This window comes from Amaranthus tricolor, chromosome 5 (genome assembly GCF_026212465.1).
Source record: "Amaranthus tricolor cultivar Red isolate AtriRed21 chromosome 5, ASM2621246v1, whole genome shotgun sequence".
Classification (NCBI taxonomy): domain Eukaryota; kingdom Viridiplantae; phylum Streptophyta; class Magnoliopsida; order Caryophyllales; family Amaranthaceae; genus Amaranthus; species Amaranthus tricolor.
In genome coordinates, this window is record NC_080051.1 from 31,282,725 (window position 1) to 31,304,638 (window position 21,914).

At 32.6% G+C, this 21,914-nt stretch overlaps 2 protein-coding genes across 2 annotated transcripts; both read left to right on the forward strand.

Annotated features, from left to right (window-relative positions):
* Positions 1-2,871: 2,871 nt before the first annotated feature.
* LOC130814176 (TOM1-like protein 6) lies at positions 2,872-10,509 on the forward strand. Its single transcript, XM_057680238.1, has 10 exons — positions 2,872-3,413; positions 3,820-3,898; positions 3,976-4,074; positions 5,423-5,536; positions 7,710-7,870; positions 7,984-8,065; positions 8,170-8,255; positions 8,396-8,674; positions 8,955-9,204; positions 9,573-10,509. The coding sequence occupies exons 1-10, from the start codon at positions 3,271-3,273 to the stop codon at positions 10,263-10,265; spliced, it is 1,986 nt and encodes a 661-aa protein (XP_057536221.1). The 5' UTR covers positions 2,872-3,270; the 3' UTR covers positions 10,266-10,509.
* Positions 10,510-17,746: 7,237 nt separating this feature from the next.
* On the forward strand, positions 17,747-20,703 carry LOC130814177 (3-ketoacyl-CoA synthase 11-like). Its single transcript, XM_057680239.1, has 2 exons — positions 17,747-18,664; positions 19,715-20,703. Exons 1-2 carry the CDS (start codon positions 17,900-17,902, stop codon positions 20,498-20,500), a joined length of 1,551 nt encoding a protein of 516 aa, XP_057536222.1. The 5' UTR covers positions 17,747-17,899; the 3' UTR covers positions 20,501-20,703.
* Positions 20,704-21,914: the final 1,211 nt, after the last annotated feature.

Here is a 21,914-nt window from a genome sequence, read left to right on the forward strand (position 1 = left end):
TTTAGGAAATAATAATAATTTAAATAATTTTTTTTTTAAAAAAGGTGGTGGTCTTTGTATGTAGATACATATGATATGTGTTGGGCCAAATGCCAAAGCGATATGGCGTGATCTTTCACTATAAAAGAAGCTAAAAAGGCTCATCCTATCAACAAATCTTTAATCGTATCTGCTGCTCTCTTTTGGTCCAAATTGACTAAAGATTAAAAAGAATGCAGCTTTTTTATTTGTTGTTAAAGCAATATGAAGCTGGCAGGTTGTTATCACTAAATCTCCTATAAGACGGCCAGACGGGGCAGCATATATGCGTTCTTTTAGAATTATGATATAATTTTATTTTAATATATATTTTAAGTTTTAAAATTAATAAATTTAAAATTTTTGCAGTAAACACTTTAAGTTTTGAAATAGTCATTTTAATCATTGGTGAAGAAAAATTAAGACTTAAAGCAGGAACTTTAAATCTTAAAGTAGAATTTTTAAGCTTTGATATTAACATTTTAACTGTTTAAGTAGATAAGTAAAAAAGTAAGTTATTTATTTAGAAAAGAAAGATTAAGACTTGGAGTTGGAGTTTTAAAAGTTGAATTGACATTTAAAGTTTTAAAATGAATGTTTTTAAATTTTGGGATTAGAATTAATAATTACAAAATATAATTAAGTCTTTGATTAAGAAAGATTAAAAATTTAAATTGTGATTGTAAATGTTAAAGTTGATTTTTTTTAAGTCTTAAAATAAAATGAGGCTTTCAAGTCTTTGTTGAGATATTGGGGGTTGCTATCGTCTACTTGCACACTAAATGACATAAGTTTGATGGATTAGTGTATGACACTGCAGAGTGCAGGCCAGGGATAGAGACATAATTTTAGACTTCCGTTAAATTAGTTAGTCCATTGTACTCATTAATTTCTTATGAAGTACTTTTTTTATTTTTTTGTTAAATTTTTAGATTTCATGATGTTTTTGATACTGGAAGACAGAAAGTATTTAATTAATTGTTAATTATTAATTGTTGATTGTTGATTGTTAGTTGATGATTAGGTAATAATAGAGTTGAATGTATAAATCACTTTTGATGAAAAATTTTAAATTGATTACTCCTCTATTGGTTGTTTATCATACAACGATACAACAAACCAAAAGTAATTCAAAAACTACACTGCAATTGTAATTTTTTTATTTTTATTTTAAAGTTAAAATTTTATAGTAATTTACTAAATGTATTTTTTCAGCTTGTTTTATATGAAATTGTTTCACCATAAAACAAATTTATATAATTAACTTATTTTATAATTAATCACTTTAAAATTATAATTAATTACTTTAATATACTAAATAAATAGAAATATATATTTTTACCATGAAATTATCACATCAAAATAAATTTATTATTTTTTATACTAAAAACGCTAGTTGGGTCTATTACGTTAACTATGAGTCTATGACTGACACTTGGGACTTGGGAGAATCTTAATTTGGAATTTCATTAGCAACACAAAACTCGATGCCCGCCGCTACACTTCCATTGCACACTCGCCTAAGCCTTTAGCGGTCTAGCCTTCGTATAACTCACAAAATATAATGGAAGATGATAACCCAAAAATATTTTTTTAGTAAGCCAAGTTATATTTTGAGGATAATATAAAAAAAAATTATCCAATCTATTCATGATTTTTCTATAATAATCTCATCTATAGATTAACCATGAATAATTTCAACTTTAAAAGGCATTTGCCTATAGTAAACTTGGTAACCCGATGATCTACTATAGTACGTAATTCACCAAAACAGTAAACTTTAAATTAATTTAAAATTAGAGAAATATATTGAAATTTTACATAAAAAATTATAAATAATAAAAAAAATCATAGATTTTTTAAATATTTTTTTCATCATTTTATTTTAATTTATCTATTTTTTTAAAAAATAAAACTTGTTATAGCAAGTCATCCAGTCACTAGGTTTACTCTAAAAAATATCCCTCAAAGTTAGGATTATTCATGGTTAATCAATATGTGAGATTATTATAGGAAAATCACAAATAGGTTGAATTATTCTAGGTAATTTTTCCTATAAAAATGCATCAAAATAAAATAATCATGTCGGAATAGCTGATCATAATCTTATTGGAAAATAGATTTTTTGTATAAGCAAATTAATAATTGTTATATGAGACCATCTCATTACGTAATGAACTCATTTTTCTAGTGATTACTCTAAAACTATTAAAAAGATACTTTTAAACTATATGTAATTATCTTAAGGTGATAAGCGATCACTTTAAGGCAATAAATGTATATTGTGTCAACCCAATAATAATAATTTTGGCGTAATACTGTGTCATTTGAAAATTTGTATTTGATACTTCTATAAGATATAAACAAAATAAATTATTGTAATAATAAATAAAAATAGTTTGTTTTTCATATATGGCTCGATGTCATAGGTTTGAAAGACCTTGACATAGTTCATTTCTTATTATTCTTAATTATCAATAAAACCAAGTCTTTTCATTTCTTTTCTATTTTTGTATAAGTTATAAATTTTTTATTCATGCACGTGCATGTAATTAGAAAACAATAAATCAAACTTTTAATATAACATGAAACTAAATCTAACACATACGATAAATAAAACTCCAAAATATACGAGATCTATTACTTATCACACACTATTATTATTCTAACTTAGTTACTATATAGCTAAACTTAGCAAAATAGCACAAAATTATATAGTAAAATCTCCATTTAAAAACTACTAGTCCTATTATAACATAACAAAAAGATAAATATAGCAATTTCAATATCATCCGTCTTTATAAACTCCCGCGAACGAAGAAACGTGTCCTATAACGAATAAGACTAGTCTCTCGTGAGTCGGAACGCCAACTTTGATCTACTTGCGTCTTCCATTCAGTTATTAAAACTTTAATACTGAAAATTAAACAAATAATAATAATGATAATAGAAAAAGAAAAAGTTAAATAAACAAAAAAACGAAATTAAGCCACATATAGTATGTATAAAAACAGAGTTAATTCACGAGTCTTTCTCCTCTTTTTCATCATCCCAATTTTCCAGGGTTTTAATTTTTGTTAATTTATTTATTTTCTTCTATTTTTTTTCTTTCTTTACAATTCAACCTTTTCTCCTCAAAATTCTCTTCTTCTTTCTCTCTCCTCCACTCTACAAAATCCTCTTCTTCGTAGAAAATTCAGTTTATCACTGGAACAAACGATAATTTTTTGTTGTTGAAGAAAATCAAGAAAGATGTTGCCGTCGTTGTCGTTATCGCCTTCTTCTTCTTCGGTTTCTGCTACGATTCGTGTTGATAAGGCTACTAGCGAGCTTCTTGTTGGTCCTGATTGGTCTATGAATATGGATATATGCGATTTTTGTAATTCTAATCACTGGTATTTCTTTTTTATTTAGATTATTTATTCTGTTTTTCGAGTTTGACTTTGATTTTTTGATTTTGTTTTTTTAGGATTATCTAGCTTAATTTGAGTCGAATTTTGAGCGTTTTGATTATGAACGAGATTTATTTTATCGAGTTTTGAAAAAAAAATAAATTTCGGAGTAATTGTTGTTAATTTTTTTAAAAAAATGTATGTAGTTAGTGAAATCATTTTACTGAGTGATGAGTTTCAGGCATTTTTTTTATGATTATTAATTAATTATTGAATTATTTGAATAATTTATTATATTGAATTAAAAAATAATGTTTTCGACTTTTTTTTTTGCTAAATTTGAATGTCTTAGATGAATTTTGGTGAAATTAGGGTTTATTAATGATTTTTTTTGGTGTTAAATTGTTAGGTTAGCGAAAGATGTGGTGAAAGAAGTAAAAAGGAGGTTGCAGCATAAGAATCCTAAAGTTCAACTGCTTACCCTAACGGTATACTTTGTTACTTGACATGCGTGTTTAAATTGAGTTTATAAGTGTACTGATTTTCTAGCTATGTTATGTTGCAGCTTTTGGAGACGATGGTAAAAAATTGTGGCGAGTACATTCATTACCATATCTCTGAGCGTAAAATCTTGGATGAAATGATCAAACTTGTTAAGAAAAAGGTAGAGTTTTATGATTGTGGTTAACTTTTAAGTGTGGCTTTCTGTATGAGTAAATCTCAACTTTTTGTTACATATGGATATTGAGATGGAAATGTGTCACTGGTAGAATTAGGGAGAAAATGAGTAGTTTAGTGGCAGCTATTAAGACTATTGTTGGAAATGTTATACCTAGTGAGCATGCTAATCGTCTTGTTAACCAAGACAAACTTGCATTTCTAAGTTCCATTTTTTAGGTAAACCTTGCTGCTCAATATCTTAGTAATGTTGAAAGGTTATTAAGGAGATAACATTTTTTAATCATGGTGCCGAATATTTGTTGCTTACAAGTACTCAAGCTGGCTATCTATGAACATGAATATTGTGGCTGATTTATGTTTCGTTTTAGGACGAGGCATCATGTTATGTGTACTCCCTCTAACTTTGTGTATTTCCTCTAACTTTGTGTATTTGATTTTAGTATTTTGTTATCATGTGAAGAATATTGAATCATCCTTTAGTCCTATTCCCTTATTTCTCCCCAAAACAGCTTGTCTGCAAACTCATTTGGATATATTGTGCTACTCTAAATAGTGCAAAAATACGGTAACGATCGAGGTTGAGATAACGGACACAATCATACGGTAACGAGGTGAATACAGTTATCATATTGCCAAATTGCGGCCTAAACCATGAATATCACTTGAACAGCCTAAGCCGCGGGTTTTTTACACCTTTACGATACGTGTGATACCAGTTTGCTAAATTTGAGCACCTTTATGATACGACCAATATGATACAATAAGACCTTGTTTTTGTACTATGACTTTAATCAAAAGCCAAAAACATAACTTATAAATTGATAGCATCGTGATGCTCGGTTGTATGCATTTTTTGTTGAGCATCTTTATTCACGGCAATAGTGATTGTGATATTCAGTGTGCTAGAATTATCCATGCATGTAACTATGGGTGATGACTTTCAACTGAAAACATTGCTGACTATGATTTGGACCAATATCAGCGGTTGTTCTATACCCTGATAAAGGTGGCAAGTTGCTACATAAAGCTTAGTTTTTTTTATAAAAAAATTGTGTGAATTTGTGAAGGGTAATATAGTTGCTGAAAATAGTTATGACCTAAGAGTCAAAACAGCAAGTTTAGACAGGTGTACAAGTTATGCATTTTTTTTCCCACCTGAATTTGCAGTAAATCAGTAATTTAGATATGTATTCCATTTATCTGTAGATTGATTCCCACATGCATCATTAGCTTCATTGCTGACTTTTAGACAAAGTTATTATGAACTATTTATGAGCTCTGCTTGTGATGCTTTATCTTTTCTGTTGTATGTAATTTTAACTTGATCACAGGCGGGTATGTATGTAAGAGAGAAAATTTTGGTACTTCTGGATTCATGGCAAGAAGCATTTGGTGGTCCTGGTGGAAAATATTCTCAATACTACTGGGCGTGTGATGAACTGAGGGTAAGTTCATGTTTTTTTTGAGTGTTGTAAGTTGTAACACTCTAAATTTTACTTATTTCATCATGAAATTGGGCATATTTGTTAGAATCTACCCTTTTCTGTAGAATCATAGCCACATATAAAATTTTGGAAGTTGGGTTTCCAAGGAAAGTTACTCAAGAACTTTCCAGGTTTAATTTTAATATAGGAAACCAATTAAAGTAGATTTATCATCATTTCCACTCTTGGAGAAATTATGAGGAGACCATCTGCAATAAAGCATATTAGTGAAATAATAGTGCATACATAAGAATGTCGGTAGGGCGAGAGAGACGATCAATCTTGTCCCTAGCATAGGAATTAGGGATATTGATTTATACATGGAGAAAAACCAGAAATTTTTTGGTACAACTGCTATACCATCTCAGCTTTCATATGTGGTACAACCTACTAATTTATATTAAGCCAAATAAGCATACATTAAGCCATGTCATCAAGGGAAGATTAAGAGTCATTAATGTAACGGCTCGTTTGGTAGTAAACAGTGGTAATGGGAATGAAAAACTAGTGTAATTTTGGTTGAAAAGTATTTTGGCTACTTTTATGGTCATGCTTGTTCAACTTCAATCATCTCATTTTCTTTGTAAAATTCATTCCAATGCATTACCATTGAGAGAGAGAGAGGTGGTATTAGGTGGTAATGGAAATTTGTTAAAAAAAAAACTTTTTTGTGATCAAAGTTTCATTACCAGATAGGAAACTTTTGATGAAATTTTACATTATAAATCATTCCCATTACCACCATTTAATACCACTCACCAAACGGGCCGTAAAAAGCATCCTTTTATAGTTTTTAAAATTAAAAAAACATGTACTCCTATTTCCTATTTCCTGCCTGATTCATCCAATTCATTACTATTGTACTCTTTCTTTTGCTTTAATTTTTTGGTTAATTGTTAGAATCTAATTGGTTTTTTGGGAAGTTAATTGCAAGAATCTAATTGGGTTTTTTAGGAAGGTATTAGCAAGAATATGTTTATTTTTTGGTAAAGTGATTATGGTAGTTAGGGTGTTGCCATGGTGGTCATGATGAAGGGCACGATGGAAGTTGGGTAGAAAAAGTGGAGTTGAGATAACTAAGGTGTCTGACACTACTCAGTGGTCACCTCATCGAGGAGAACACCAATGACGGTGATTGCGGTGGCCATGGAGTAGGGGATGGTGGTGGTGTTGTGGAGTTGATAAAATGGAGTTTTGTTTTGTGAAATTGAACAGGTAAACTAGGGAAGAAAAAGGAAGCATAACAGCAGACACATAAAATTTAATTGTCCTGAGTGGTGGTTTTTAATTGGACTGCTGTACCACCTATATTTGCTGATGTGGTACAGCAGCTGTAGGAAAAAAATTCTGGAGAAAAACATGTCAGAGCATATTGATGTATGGTTTGTGTTTACTGCTCAAATCAATTACTAATGGCGAAAGCATTCTTGTTGTGTATGTATCTAAGTTATATGTTATTTTCTACACTTTACTGCCCTTATTCTCCTACATTGACAAAGGAAGGGGAGTGTGCAGTTGAACCCCTTTGTCCATTGGGCTTGTATTAGTATAATTCAAGCACATCTGGTTGTGATTTTCCAACGCAAAGCTGCTGAAGAAAATGGGTGAAAACCTCAAATGATACTTTATTGTTGTTGTCCCATCTGGATTTGAATAAAATTTATCTCATAACTGATGGAGATGAGAATAAGACAAACAATTCCGTTTGAGTGGGAGCAGGATGATATGGACTATGGAGAGATAGAAAGATGGAGATGGCGTGGTTTCTGGAGAGTGAAACTATGATACAGAGGCACAACAACATGAAGGGGAGATTGTGGGGTGGATTAGGTACAGAGAGGAGTTGGGGCTTTTAATAATTTTTAGAAGACCTTGTAGTTTTTTTTTTAAAATCTGTAGTTCGAGTTTCCACCGGTGCTGTTCACAGAATATGACCCCTCTGAGGATGAGAATGGATTAACGAATTGAAATATAATTGAATTACGATATTTATTTCAGTTTATACGATATTAAGTTGAGTTTTTTGTTTGGGAGTCTTTGTGGATTGAATGAGGGTATGACTATGCTATCTGTTAATTTGTCCATATGGTTCGTTGCAGTAATAACACCCGTATTGTTAATGTTTTTTGGGCAGCGTTCTGGTGTTCATTTTCCTCAGCGCTCTCCACGTTCAGCACCAGTGATTACACCACCTGTCTCCCATCAGTCAAGAGTCACTCAAATTGGCTTTGGCATGCCGGCCAATTCTTCTCGGAGGCTGGATGAAGCCATGAGCTCCGAGGTTGAGAGCTTAAGGTACCATTTAAAATTTGACAACTTGCTCTTATTTTCAGTGTATCCATGGACAACAAAAGTTTGTATAGTACTTCTGCCCTGATTTTATCCTTAATTTTTTGTATTTTGGTCAGTGCTTCTACTTTGAAATCTATGGAAAATGTGTTGGAACTTCTGGATGACATGCTTCAAGCAGTCAATCCTAATGATCGCATGGTATGGAAACATCTCAGTTCATATGAAAGCATCCTCCAAGATTCTCTTGGTGTTTATTGTTTACCTTTCAAAAGAAGGGTTTCATGATTTGTTATTTTATGCAGTCTGTGAAAGATGAAGTAATTGTTGATCTTGCTGATCGTTGCCGTTCCAATCAGAAGAAGCTGATGCAAATGATCACTTCTACTTCGTTAGTACTATCGAAATGAGCTTTTTAGTTTCTGTTTATAGTCTTTTATGTGTATACAAACTTGGAAATGGCTATTTGTTGGCTTTTTCATGTTATTGAGCTGCTCTGTTTTTTAGTGGTCTTATTTGGTTGCTTGGCAGGGATGAGGGGCTTCTTGCTCAGGGTCTTGAGCTGAATGATTCATTGCAAGGTGTGCTCGCAAGGCATGATGGAATAGCTGCTGGTACCCCTTTACCGAATCTTAAAAAGGATGCTAGTCTACAACAAAGTGCAACACCAGATTCTAATGCTAAAACTACTGAGGTTAGAGACAAAACTCCTGTAGAGAATGGCAAATCCCCAGCATCTGATCCACCAGGTTCAACAGCTCTAGCCGAAGTGGAAGAAGAGGAGGATGAGTTTGCGTTACTTGCTCGAAGGTTATTCTTCCTGAATAATTTTGTTACTTTGCATTTTGCATTAGTTATACCCCCTGCATTGATACCTTTAGATAATCTATTAATCTAAGAGGTCACTTGTGGTCAACATAGTATTAAATAACCACTATCAATGGAATGTTGCTGTCCACATAATATATATATTTCATGGTACTTCTCGGATACAATTTGGTGTAGCTTTTAGTCTTCTTTCCATATCTGGTTTTTACAAACAATGGTTATATTTGATTTCCCCCATTTGTAAAATTTGGTCATATTGCAGGCACTCAAAGTCACCGTCTGCACCCTCACAAAGTGCTGGGACAGGTTTTACAGAAGATGCAGCCTCTTCTAGTGGAAGCAACAATGCGTTAGTTTTGTTTGATGCAACGGCGCCTGCAACAGCGACGACAAATAGTAATGCAAAAGAGCAAGATCTTATCGACCTTTTGAGCATTGTTCTCACAACAAATCCTACCCCCTCAGAAACCTTGCCTGCTCCGGAATCAGCTCCAGCGCAGAATGCGTATGAGGTACCTTACACTATTTTTCATTAAAAATGTCATAATACTTATACGCTATGTTACTCAAGACTTGTGTATTTTTTTTTTTTTTTTGAAAAATAACTAAGACTTGTGTATTGTTGGACATTTTTCCTTTTGTTAAAATTCGACTATTTAGATAATTTTGCCATAATTTTGGCGTGATACAAAATCAAGTGCCAATACATATGTCAATTTCAAATGTCTGACATGGGTATTGAGGTGAAAGGAAGAGTTTGAGTGAGTGTTATGGCTAACTTTGTTATGGTGATTTTTTTGTGATTACTTTCTTGTATGGTACCTTTTTCTTTTTGAAAAGGATCATGATATTAGATTGATATCTTACCTTGCTTTGTTAGTCATCTTTCAACAATTATGTTGTACCATGGGCTCAACCGCAACCCCAGCAAACGGCGCAGTTGCCTCAGCAAATACAACCACAATACCAGTCGATGCAATCTCAGATGCCAACACAATCTCTCCAGGGTTATGCTCAATATTCTTCTGCCTACCCACCACCTCCATGGGAGGCAACCTCTGGTTATGGCAGCAACCAAATTCCAAGTTATAATCCATACCTATATCCAACTTCTCAAGGACCGATGAACAATCCTTCAATGTCAATGCAAGGAGCTTGGCCTTCACAAAATGTATATTCACAGTACGGAAATCAGCCAATGTATTACACTCAAGCTGTTGGGAATTCCTCTCCATTGCAAACTGCACGTACACTTCAGCAATCAAATTCCTTCCACAATCTGCCATCTGCTAACGGTAACCTTAACTCAACTGCACAAACTACAGACGGTTCATTGCCGATTAACGGGGGCCGATCACTCCAACATGTCAACTCGTTTCCTGCAAAGGTCAACAATGGAACAGCCATGAACGGAACTACGCCAGTTTTGAATAATGGCTCTACCGGTATTTCTTCAGGGCAGAAGACTTACATTCCATCTTACCGACTATTTGAAGATCTCAATGTCTTGAGCGGCTCTGAAGGCAAGCTCAAGAGCGGTCCATATTCTAGCGCATCTGGAACTCGGACATAATCCTTCAATTGTGCAAGCGCCTCAATGCCTTGAATTGGATTTACTCGAGCATACTCTACATGTGAATAGATGTGTATAATTTTTACACACTGGGTTTTGTAATTATGCAGACATCTTTTGATGTTGTCTTCGAATGTGTGGTGTTGTTGGTACTTCCAATAATTGATGATAATAGTGTCTAATAATTTATCTTGGTTGATAGAAACATTTTTTATAAAGTGCATTTTTTAATTTTTTTGTAAAATTCATCTTCTCTCAGTTTCTGTTGGTTACAGGCTTCCAGCTATGTAGGGCTTGTTTTGTCGCCCGCGAGCCCCAATTCTTTTTCTGTCTTCTAGCTGGCATGTCCATGAATATGAAGAACTGCAAACTTAGAATATGACATTCACATACTCTAAATGCCAAATGTTATGTTTAGTTTAGTTTAGTTTTTGACTTTCGAGCTTTGATATGATCGGTGGACAGTTTTTAGTTTTTTTGTATTCGCAACTAACAAAAAAAATTTGATTTGATTCAGTATACATTATTTTGAAATGGGGTCAGATCATGTTTATGTTCAAATATAGATTACTCGAGTTTCATTTGAACAGCTCATTTAATATTATTTCTTAAACTTAGTTAGTTTATCTACTTTAGCTAAGTGTAAATTACCCTGGTTCAAGTGGCGCCAATGTGAATGAGTTTCATTATCATTAACAAAAATATAATTGAATTCTTAAATTTTTAGTTGTCTTTATTTTTTGATCCTTTTTACAATATTCAATAGAGATATGTCATATAGATTAAAAGTATTTTTTATTTTGCGTTTTTAGCATTTAATATGTCACATCATGTAGTATTTTTTTTCTAATTTTAATCTTAGACTTGTCGTATTCTCGAATATGAATTTTAACCCTTTTGCTAACTAGTATGACTATTTTGATCACTTCATTGCCTCAATAATAACTTGAGTTTTGGACCTAAAATTTTATTGATTAAATTATTAAATAACTTCCATTTCTAAGAGGATTGAATAACTACAATCTTATCCTTATTATTTGTAAAACTAACAAAAAGTTTTTGTTCCAATTACTTGACAAAAGTTCGCACTGCTTTTCTAGAAATTACCTAAATAAGGTAATAATCACTACCAAATAACAGATGTCGACCTATACACAATTTCGTTTGTTGAAGAAACTTTGTTTTAATTTGATGAAAACGTGTAACTTTAATAGTTGTATCCTGCCAATCTCACATCACATTACCGATTTTCATTTATGTAGTTGTATGAATATGGTGTTGTCAAGTGTGAACGAACATAAACTAATTCATCCATTTCTAAATGGTGTTCTTATAAAACGAATTCATCATCATCATACCCAGTGCATCTCGCTCATAGAAAACTATGATTAGGGTCTGGAGAGGAAAGAAACTCATAGAGGAGCGATCAAAGAGCGCCTCGACTCGAGAAAAGTCTTCAAAGAGAGAGAAACCTACAACTTACAAATAGAATAAATAGAATACATACAAATAACTAAAACTAAAGATAAAAGTAAAGAAGGACGTAAAGAGCGATAATAACAGGCAATGAATAATAACAAACGATGGGTAAAAAGGATGGGTTTAGTAATCTAAGACGTGAATAAGGCGCCGCCAACTGCCCTTATCCCTGGTCAGGTCTTTGGAAAGGTGAAGTTCATGCATGTCACTTTTAATCTGTTCCTCCCACGTTCTCCTAGTTAGATCTTCCTCGACTTCTCTTGCCCTCCACTATGATGCATTTGGTCCTTCTTACTGGGGCGTCATGTATCTTTCTCTGCACACGCCCAAACCATCTGAACCTGTTCTCCCACATCTTTACGGAGAGAGGTGCAACCCCTGACTTCAAATATCGAAATTTAATGATAAAATGAAAGTGAAAATATTATATTTTGGTTTTAATTATAAATGGAGAATGTGTATGGATTCATCATCATCATCATCATCATCTTACCCAGTGTATCCCGCTCATAGAAAAACTATGGACAGGGTCTGAGGAGGGAAGGACGGCGGCAACTCATACCCATGAAGGAGAGCACGGCCAAAGGAGCCCTCCGGCTCGAGAAAGATAAAGAGACGTAACTACACGTGAAAGATAAATTAAATGCTTATAAATAAAATAAATAAGTAGAACTAACTACAAAAAATAAAACAAAAAAACTAATAATAAAAGAAACGAGATAAGCAAGAGGCCAAGAACACCAAAAGGTAATCTAAGAGGACATCAGTAGTCTAAAACATGGATATTGCGCCTCCAACTACCCCTATCCCTAGTCAGGCCCTCAGAGAGGTTTAACTCATGCAAGTCAACTTTTATTTGCTCATCCCAAGTTCTCCTGGGTCTTCCTCGACTCCTCTTACCCTCTACTATAATGCTTTCTACCCTCCTCACAGGGGTGTTGAAAGTCTTTCTCTGCACATGTCCAAACCACCTCAATCTATTTTCGCGCATTTTTCCAAAAATAGGGGCTACCTTTAGTTTGTTCCTAATTCGATCCGTCGAAGTGTGCCCATACATCCACCTCAGCATACGCATTTCTGTAACTTCCATCTTATGTTCAAAAATCTTCTTTAGAGGCCAACATTCAGTCTCATATAGCAGAGCAGGTTTGATTGCTGTCCGGTAAAATTTTTCTTTTAACTTGTTTGGGAATTTCCTATTAGATAGCATTGCGGTGGCTGCTCGCCGCTTGAGCCAATCCGTATGTATACGATGATATGAATAAAATAAAATAAAAATTGATATAAGATATATATGACTCTTTGTGGATTAAATATTTTATATTGATTTAATTGCACGTGAAAAATATAAGACAATAAAAATATAATTTTAATGTTTTATTAAAAAAAGTAAGTTATAATTTTGTTCAATGTATGGAAAAATAAAACTAAATATAACTACAATCATGAGATTAATATAAAGAAAATATTTATAAAAACAATAAATGAAATTATTCAAAATGAAAAATAAAAATATCATTTGAAAACAAAAAGAGTATTTAACATAACTAGGTTGCCATCCCCCGATAGTCGGTACGTAATTCCATATCAGGAGCAATGAGTTATGAGGCAGCATTAGCTCAACTATCATGTTGTATGGCATTTATTTGAATTACCGTCTTACCGAGTTGACTATTTGATATTTTAATTGAATACCAAATATTATATTTTGTTTTAGTTTTTTTATATGGTATTAAAAGTTAATATTTTAATAAGAATAGAATAGGGTCATAAATTTAAATGTTTTTCGTTTTTTTTTGCTTTCATATTGGATTTATTTTTAATGGTTTTCATATCAGATTATTGTTTTTGTATTTAATAAAGTAGATAACAAAAATATGTAGATGAGATGATCGAACATGTATTGAAATTATGCAGGAAAAGATATGATGATAATTGATAAGTGCAAGAAAGATAAAAAGAAATAAATCATATACAAATTTAACGTGATTCACTAACAATGTGTTAGCTACATCCACATACAATGAAAATTAATTATATTAATATGTGAAGGAGAATCGAATACAAAATACAAACCAGTATGTTAAAATTAAAAAGGGTTTATATAGGATTCCTATAAACCCTAATCAAAATAGAACGCTAGGAAACCTAACACCTTCGGATATCTATGAAACGAGTACATGAAGATACAACTCATATTACCACATAAGATGAGAAATTATGTGAGCATGTTTCAAATGTAAAAATGAGCCAGAATTATTACGACAAACTAAAATAGTAAATACAACAAACTCATCATAGCATAGGGTAACAGTGTCGAATCGAAGGTATTGTTTATTACTATGATGTGAGTCAAACACTTATTTTTGTATGTCTATTTGTGTACTGAACTAACTTGGTTATCATTTTTCTATGTCATAACTTACACCATTCAATAAGTTCTAAATCAAATGACGAGAGATATAGGCTAGACTGATGCAGACATAGATTTCATGTTTTCAAGGTATTAGGATCCTCTCAATTACTTTTCTCGATCATTCATTTTAAGATTTTGACACTTAATTTAGAATTAAAAAAAAATTAAAAATTTTTTCTTATTTTTTTCTATTAAGTAATTCTAACCATTAAATTGAGTAATGAACCCTCTGTTACATTTTAAGTAATGAATTGATGGTAACTTGTTTCCAAGCATCAAAATAAGCCAACTCGATCCACCATGGTTTGCAACATGCTTGCATTCAATCTCCTACTTTGACTTGACTTATTTTGTTAAGTGTACGTTCAATTGATGGTGAAATAATGGCGAGTTCTCCCATTTCTATGCTTACGCGTTCACTATTCCATGACGATATGGTAAGGTAGCCACGTGTATAATTTCGTGTAATGAAATATGGCCAAGTTGGCTGCATTTTGTTGCTCACCTTTGGGACCATTGTGCACCTATATGGTACGCCCACTCCATTTTGGCTAGGCACAAAAGTTTATTTCATGGCGAATAGACTTAAAATCTATCTAAATTCTAATTATTATAATAGGGTTTAACACGGTTTAGTTTGGTGGGGTTTGACATTTAATTATATTTAAAAATTGTAAATATAATTGTGGTTTATAAATAAAAAGGTGATTGAAATTTAAACTCGTGACCTTTTATCACGTTGGCTCTAATACCGTATTAGAAAATAATCAATTAGAAACTTAAAATGAAAACAATAGGAAAATAAAAAAACCATCGTCAATCTCATTCAAATGGGATTTCGTCTTAAAATCATATCATATAGTTGGAAGACTAACCCAATTAATTTGTATAATTAAATTAGAAGCTTCTATAGGCACTAGCTTAAGCAGTTAAGGTTATGTCCTATAAATTTTTCATATTTTTAACGTTCAAGTTTGGACTTCTACTTCTTTGAAAGGGTGAAATAACTCAATCGTTAGTCTCAAGCTAGAAACTTCTAAAGTGTTCTCCATAATTATGGCCATAGCTTACCAATATGCTTGGTGAATATAATAACTATTATCAACTACAACCAACTGCTTGGTGGCCATTTAATTTGGACAAATGACGGTTTAATTAATAGTAATTAACAATTAATATTTATTAGTGGTTGTTATTAAACGTATTTAAATTACACTCGACCTGACATTTACACGAATTGTGTAACCAATTCAATTTTGACTCGATATAAAAAATAGTAAATAAATAAAGTAATAATCAATGTGGGCACGCATAAGATCCCGATTCAAAATATATAATCTAAAATCGATTCGATCTCTCAAATGAACACCTCTAGCAATCATATCAAAATCAACATATTTGTCAGCATCAAATCCTAAATTAGCTTATTAGCTTATATATAAAAAATTTCTTAATTGTACTAATCTAATTCTAATGGTATAATAAACTTATAAATGCCTTGAGAATAAATCCAGAGATTTGGAAGTTGCACGTTGCATTAGAAAAAACATTGAAAAATTTCACGTGGTAATTTTGAGATTTTGGGTTTTCTATATGGTAATCAAAACTTTTAAAAAATCCACGCGGTAACCTTGAGGTTTACGTAATTGTTCCACCTTGACCATTTTGCACATAAAAACGTTAGCAAACGTCAATTTCGAAACTTTAAGGCTATTGTACGGCTATTTATGCAACTCACCATTTCAAATGCCATCATTTTCAACTTTTTTCCCTAAACATAAACCCAAACTCTACCATTTTTCATCCAAATCATATTTTCCCCCAAATTCAAAGATGGTAGAGTTGGGGTTTATATTTTAGGGGAAAAGGTTGAAACTGATGACATTTGAAATGGTGAGTCGCATAAATAGGCGTACAACAGCCTTAAAGCTTCGAAATTAACATTTGCTAACATTTTATGTGCAAAAAGGTCATGGTGGAACAATTTGGTTAACCACAGGGTTACTACGTGAATTTTTCAAAGTTTTGGTTAACACGTGGAAAACCCAAAACCTCAGGGTTACCACGTGGAATTTCCCAAAAAAATTCAAGTTGGTTTAATTAGTGTCGTTTTTATCACTTTTGGGTTCTAGGCAAAATATATACAAAAAGGACTTTTGTATAAGTAAAGTTTCAGTTCTTTTTTCTTCAACTATGCATCATGTAATTTTTTTTTCCATCACATCAATGTCAAATAAATGTACAAATTTAAGGTTATATAATGATAAGGTACTTATGCACAAACTAAATTTAAAAATTGGAACTAACTCAATTTGGGCCCCTTTATAACCCGAGCTCTAAGCGGTTGCACCTCAAAACTACCCTCAGGAACGACCCTAAGTTTAATTTGCAACTGTGTATTGTAGCCTAGTACTAGTATGGCTTCCTACAACATGCACGCACATGGTTGGTTTTAAGCATGTACAAAATATCTGACTGTATAGGTCCCTTATATTTAGAAGCTTTGGTTAAATAATTTATTTTTATGCCTCAAAATTTCAGAAAAAAAAAAGTAAAACAAGCATGGCCTTAAAATTTATGATGTATTTTTGATTCGTCCCTATGTGTGCACACAACCCTAGTTCCTAGGTTGTCGTTAATTAACGGGCAAAATAAAATTTACTTAGTTATAAATAACTCTTTAAACACTAAAAACTTAATCTGATGCCAAATAATCGGTACACTAATAAAAATAATTATATAAATACTAGTTGTAATTACAATGTTTTAAAATAAAAACAATCCTATAATGTAGATAAAAGTCTATTAAATTTGTGACACTACATTAAATTTAAAAGGCTGTAAAAAAATTCGAACCACAAACATAAAATGTAGTATATCTCTGCAACTTTAATCTCTAAAATTTACTTAATTTTGTTAAATTTAATCATTTATTGTATCATCATATTTCATATATATTATAAAAGCACAATGTGTGTTAAAATTACAACAAATGCATAATGGGGCCGGAGCAACCACTTCCGCGCTTCGCCATATTAAAAATTTAAAAACTATTTTTATCTATTTTTAAAAAGCAAGCCAATAAAAGAAAAACCTTATCTTCCACCTATGAAGTTGTCAACTTAAACAATAGAAAAAAAATAAATTTGTTGAAAGTGAGTTGAATTTTACTACCTCTTATAAAGTTGAAATCTTTTAATAATAAATAGTTTACCCGTTAAGTAGATATAGCTAACCTCTAAACAAACTAAAAATTCTAAATCATTAAGAAGAAAATGAACAAACTACGTGTAACATTAATTACAATTTACAAGTCAACTAAATTTTGGGTTATAATATTATATAAATATAAAAATAAATATAATTTAAATATAAATAGTAGTATAAAAGTATAAAACGTTATGATGAGAACGAAAATTATTAATTGCATAAAACCTGTCTTTTCCCTGCTGAAAACCTGCCCAAAAATTAATTTTCTCAAAATTTCCCCTGTAAAATAAAAAATAAAAAATAAAAAATTAATTTAAAAGTCTGTTGGGGTAGTTGGTATAGTTGTATCTATCTCCCTCTTTCTCTTCTTTCCCAACATTAATTCTCTTGTTGGTTGGTCTACTTTGTATCTTCCTAGATATACTATCCATTTTTTTTTCTCCTGTACATAAACGTATATAAATACATACATCTTCTTAGCCTTTCATACCGCAAATTTTCTCACCACATTTCCTCCCAAAAACATATAATGTCAAACCAAACGAGACAAAGAACGGAAATCAACAATGGCACAAACAATGAATCGAGCTTTAAACAGTCGATTAGATTGAAGTACGTTAAATTAAGTTACCATTACTTAATTTCGAATTTCTTGTACTTCATGTTAGTCCCTTTAATTCTTATGGTTTTAAGCAGCATACATATTTCCGTACATTCATTTCATGATTTGTTACAAATGTCACTTAATATAGTCAAGTATAACATGGTCATGGTGTTTATGTGTACGGGCTTATTGATCTTTCTAGGCACACTCTACTTTATGAGTCGGCCTAGAACTATATACTTAGTTAACTTTGCTTGTTACAAGCCTGATCAAGCACGAAAAGTTACTAAAGAGATTTTCATGGATAGAACGATGAATCTTGGGATATTCTCCCAAGAAAACGTCGATTTTCAAAAAAAGATCCTAGAAAGGTCGGGTTTGGGTCAGGAGACGTATTTCCCCGAGGCATTGATTCAGGTCCCACCTAATCCAAGCATGGCTGAGGCTCGAAAGGAGGCCGAGATAGTGATGTTTGGAGCCATAGATGAATTATTGGCTAAGACTAAGGTGAAGCCAAAAGATATAGGGATTTTGGTAGTGAATTGTAGTTTGTTCAATCCTACACCATCTTTGTCCGCCATGATTGTGAACCATTACAAGCTTAGAGGCAATATTTTGAGCTATAATCTTGGTGGTATGGGTTGTAGTGCTGGTCTCATTTCTATTGATCTTGCTAAGGAGCTTTTGCAGGTTTGTTTTTTGAATCATTTTATAATTATTTACACTTAATCTTAAATACGTTATTTTCTTGATTGAGTAAATCTTAAATACCTTATTTTCTTGATTGAGTAAATATGACTACAAGTAGGGGCAAAGAAAAATAAGCTGTAATATAGGTCTAATTTGTTTTAATTTGAGACATAAAGCTGTAAATTAATGTCAACTAATATTTGAGGTTCTAAAATTTATAGCTCTTATATATTCGAACACCTTGCACATGCTCCAAAACCACCTTTGAGTGCAAGCATAAGTATTGCTCTCGATATCTATGAATTTGATACTAAAAATAACATTTTATTAGAAAAAATATTACTTTCGGTAGATTAACAAAAGAGGTAAATTCAAGTAGTTATGCAATAAAAGTACACTATATTTTAAGGCCAATTTGTTTTACCTCTTTTGAAATTTTGAGGCCTAAAACTATAAATTAACGTCAACTAATATATGAGGCTCTTAAATTAATGGGCACTGTGTAGTCGAATACTTTACAGATGCTTAAAATTAAAACTGCCTTTAAAATGCAACACATAAATACTACTCTCGTATCTATAAATTTACTACTAAAAATAACATTTTACAAAAAAAAATATTGCTTTCACTAGATTAACAAAAGAGATAAAACAAGTAGTTGTGGGGGACAAGCGAATCTTAATTTTGGTACTTCATTTAATTTAAGAGGCTTGATTTTGTTGTTGGGTCTGTGACAAGATCATAGGAGACATGATTTGTCTTACGGTTGGAGAGGATGTAGATGAAAAATAACATTTTGCCTTCGTTATTGGATTATATAAAAATAAATTAATTTATATATGTGTTTTATTAATTTATGTGAAATTATAGATAATGTTTGATATTATGAGTCAATTAAAAATAGTCTTTTTCTTCTTTAATAAAGATGAGTTTTAATGAGTAACTAATGTATAGCTAGTTGATTATACTCTAATTTACTTCCTAATAAACTTAATTGTATTTTTATGTATATATTCCAATCTCTTAACCATTAGTTTTGCACAACAACAGGTCCATGGCAACACCTATGCTTTGGTGGTAAGCACAGAGAACATAACACAAAACTGGTATTGGGGAAACGATCGATCCATGTTGTTATCGAACTGCCTGTTTCGTATGGGCGGAGCTGCCATTCTCCTGTCGAACAAGCCATCAGATAGACATCGATCAAAGTACCAGCTAGTCCACACAGTTAGGACACATAAAGGTGCAGAAGACAAAAGTTACACTTGTGTTTATCAAAAGGAGGATGCTAACAAAACCATTGGTGTGTCACTCTCTAAGGACTTAATGGCCGTAGCAGGGGAAGCCTTAAAGGCCAACATTACAACTTTAGGCCCATTAGTCCTTCCTATGTCCGAACAACTTTTATTCTTTGTTACATTAGTAGCAAGAAAAATATTCAAGATGAAAATTAAGCCTTACATTCCTGATTTTAAGTTAGCTTTTGAGCATTTTTGTATTCATGCTGGTGGGAGGGCGGTTTTGGATGAGTTGGAGAAGAATCTCGAGCTTACTCCATGGCATATGGAGCCATCGAGAATGACACTATATAGGTTCGGCAATACTTCAAGTAGTTCATTGTGGTATGAGTTGGCCTATGCCGAAGCTAAAGGGAGGATTAAACGAGGGCATAGGACTTGGCAAATCGCGTTTGGGTCAGGGTTTAAGTGTAATAGTGCTGTATGGCAAGCTTTAAGGACTATTAATTTGGCTAAGGAAAAGAATCCTTGGATGGATGAAATTGATAAATACCCTGTCGAGGTTCCAAGATTTACACCACTCAATATGGCCTAATTATACTTTCCGAGTATTTTTGGCTAATTTTATCTCTATTCTTGTATATTTAGGAGAAATATATCACATATCATATAAGTTTGTTATGAAAATTGAATAGCATTCATGTATTATTTGATTTTGAGCCATTTTATATGATTTCATTGTTGTAGTTTAGAGAAGAATAGAAGATATTGAAATGGGTAGAATTTTTTTTTTTCTTATTTGTTCTTCCATCACAAGTGCTTATGAAAATTCTATTTTTTAACCTTTCATATCTTCCCATGTTTGAACAAGGTATTTAATTTAAGGAAAAATTACCGTAAATAATAGAATATTTCACTGATTTTCCTATAATAAAACGAACTATTAATTAACCATGAATAATACCAACTAACATGTGTATTTTCCACTAGCAAACTTAACCTATTAGTTACCTATAATTGTAGGTCATTTTGTAAAAAAAAAAAAAAAAAAAAAAAAAAAGAAAACAAAACAAAACCAACCTTTCCACCCCTTCACTAACCCATCCCAACCCCCATCCTCTCAACCACCACTACTCCACCCTTCCGCAGTGCCTCCACCTCCACTCCCCTACCTGACCCCCACCCCTCCTCTACCCCCTTCGTAGCCAACTCTTCTTTGCGACCCTCACCTTAACCTTCCATCCACCACGACACCACCACGATATCCAAATTCGACCACCACTCACCTTAATCTTCCTCATCTTTATCTTCGTTGGTTGGTCGCCGGCGTGTAGCTTTTGTTGGTGTAGTAGGTTGGGTTGGCTATGATGGGGGTGGTGCTAGGCAATAGGATTAAGGCACTAAAAGTATTGTTCAATCAAGAGCCAATTAACTTAATATTGATGATGATTTTGAGCACCTTATAGCTCATGCCATGTCTTGCGCACTTGAGAGTGGTGTAGGGTGTGCCATGGGATACGGATTGATACGATTTGGTTCACTTGATGAAGTGATTAATGGTGATGATTTGAAGTGATTGATGGTGATGATTTGAAGTGACTTAGTGAAGGCAAGACACTCGGTTTGGGACCTCTTATAGGCTGCTCGACCCATTGAGCATGAGTGGCTCGATCGAGCCAAGTAAGAGGAGACAAACAACAACTACTGGTAAGTGGCTCGACCAGGCGAGTGAGGAAGCTCGATCCGAGCGAGCAGCAGATTACTTCGCGCATCAATTTCTGTTTTGTTCCGATTTTTTGTGGGCTTTAAGCCCTTTTGCCTAGGTTATTCTAATATGTTTTATGACTATATAAGGAGTCTTAGAACATCAGTAGGAGTGGTGAGAGGCATATACAAGAGAGTAAAACTAGGGTTCACACCATAAGAGTTCTATTGTATTTGCATATTTGTGAGAGATTGAAATAAAGGTTCAATGGCATTGAGAATATAGGTGGGTTGGGTTTGCCAGA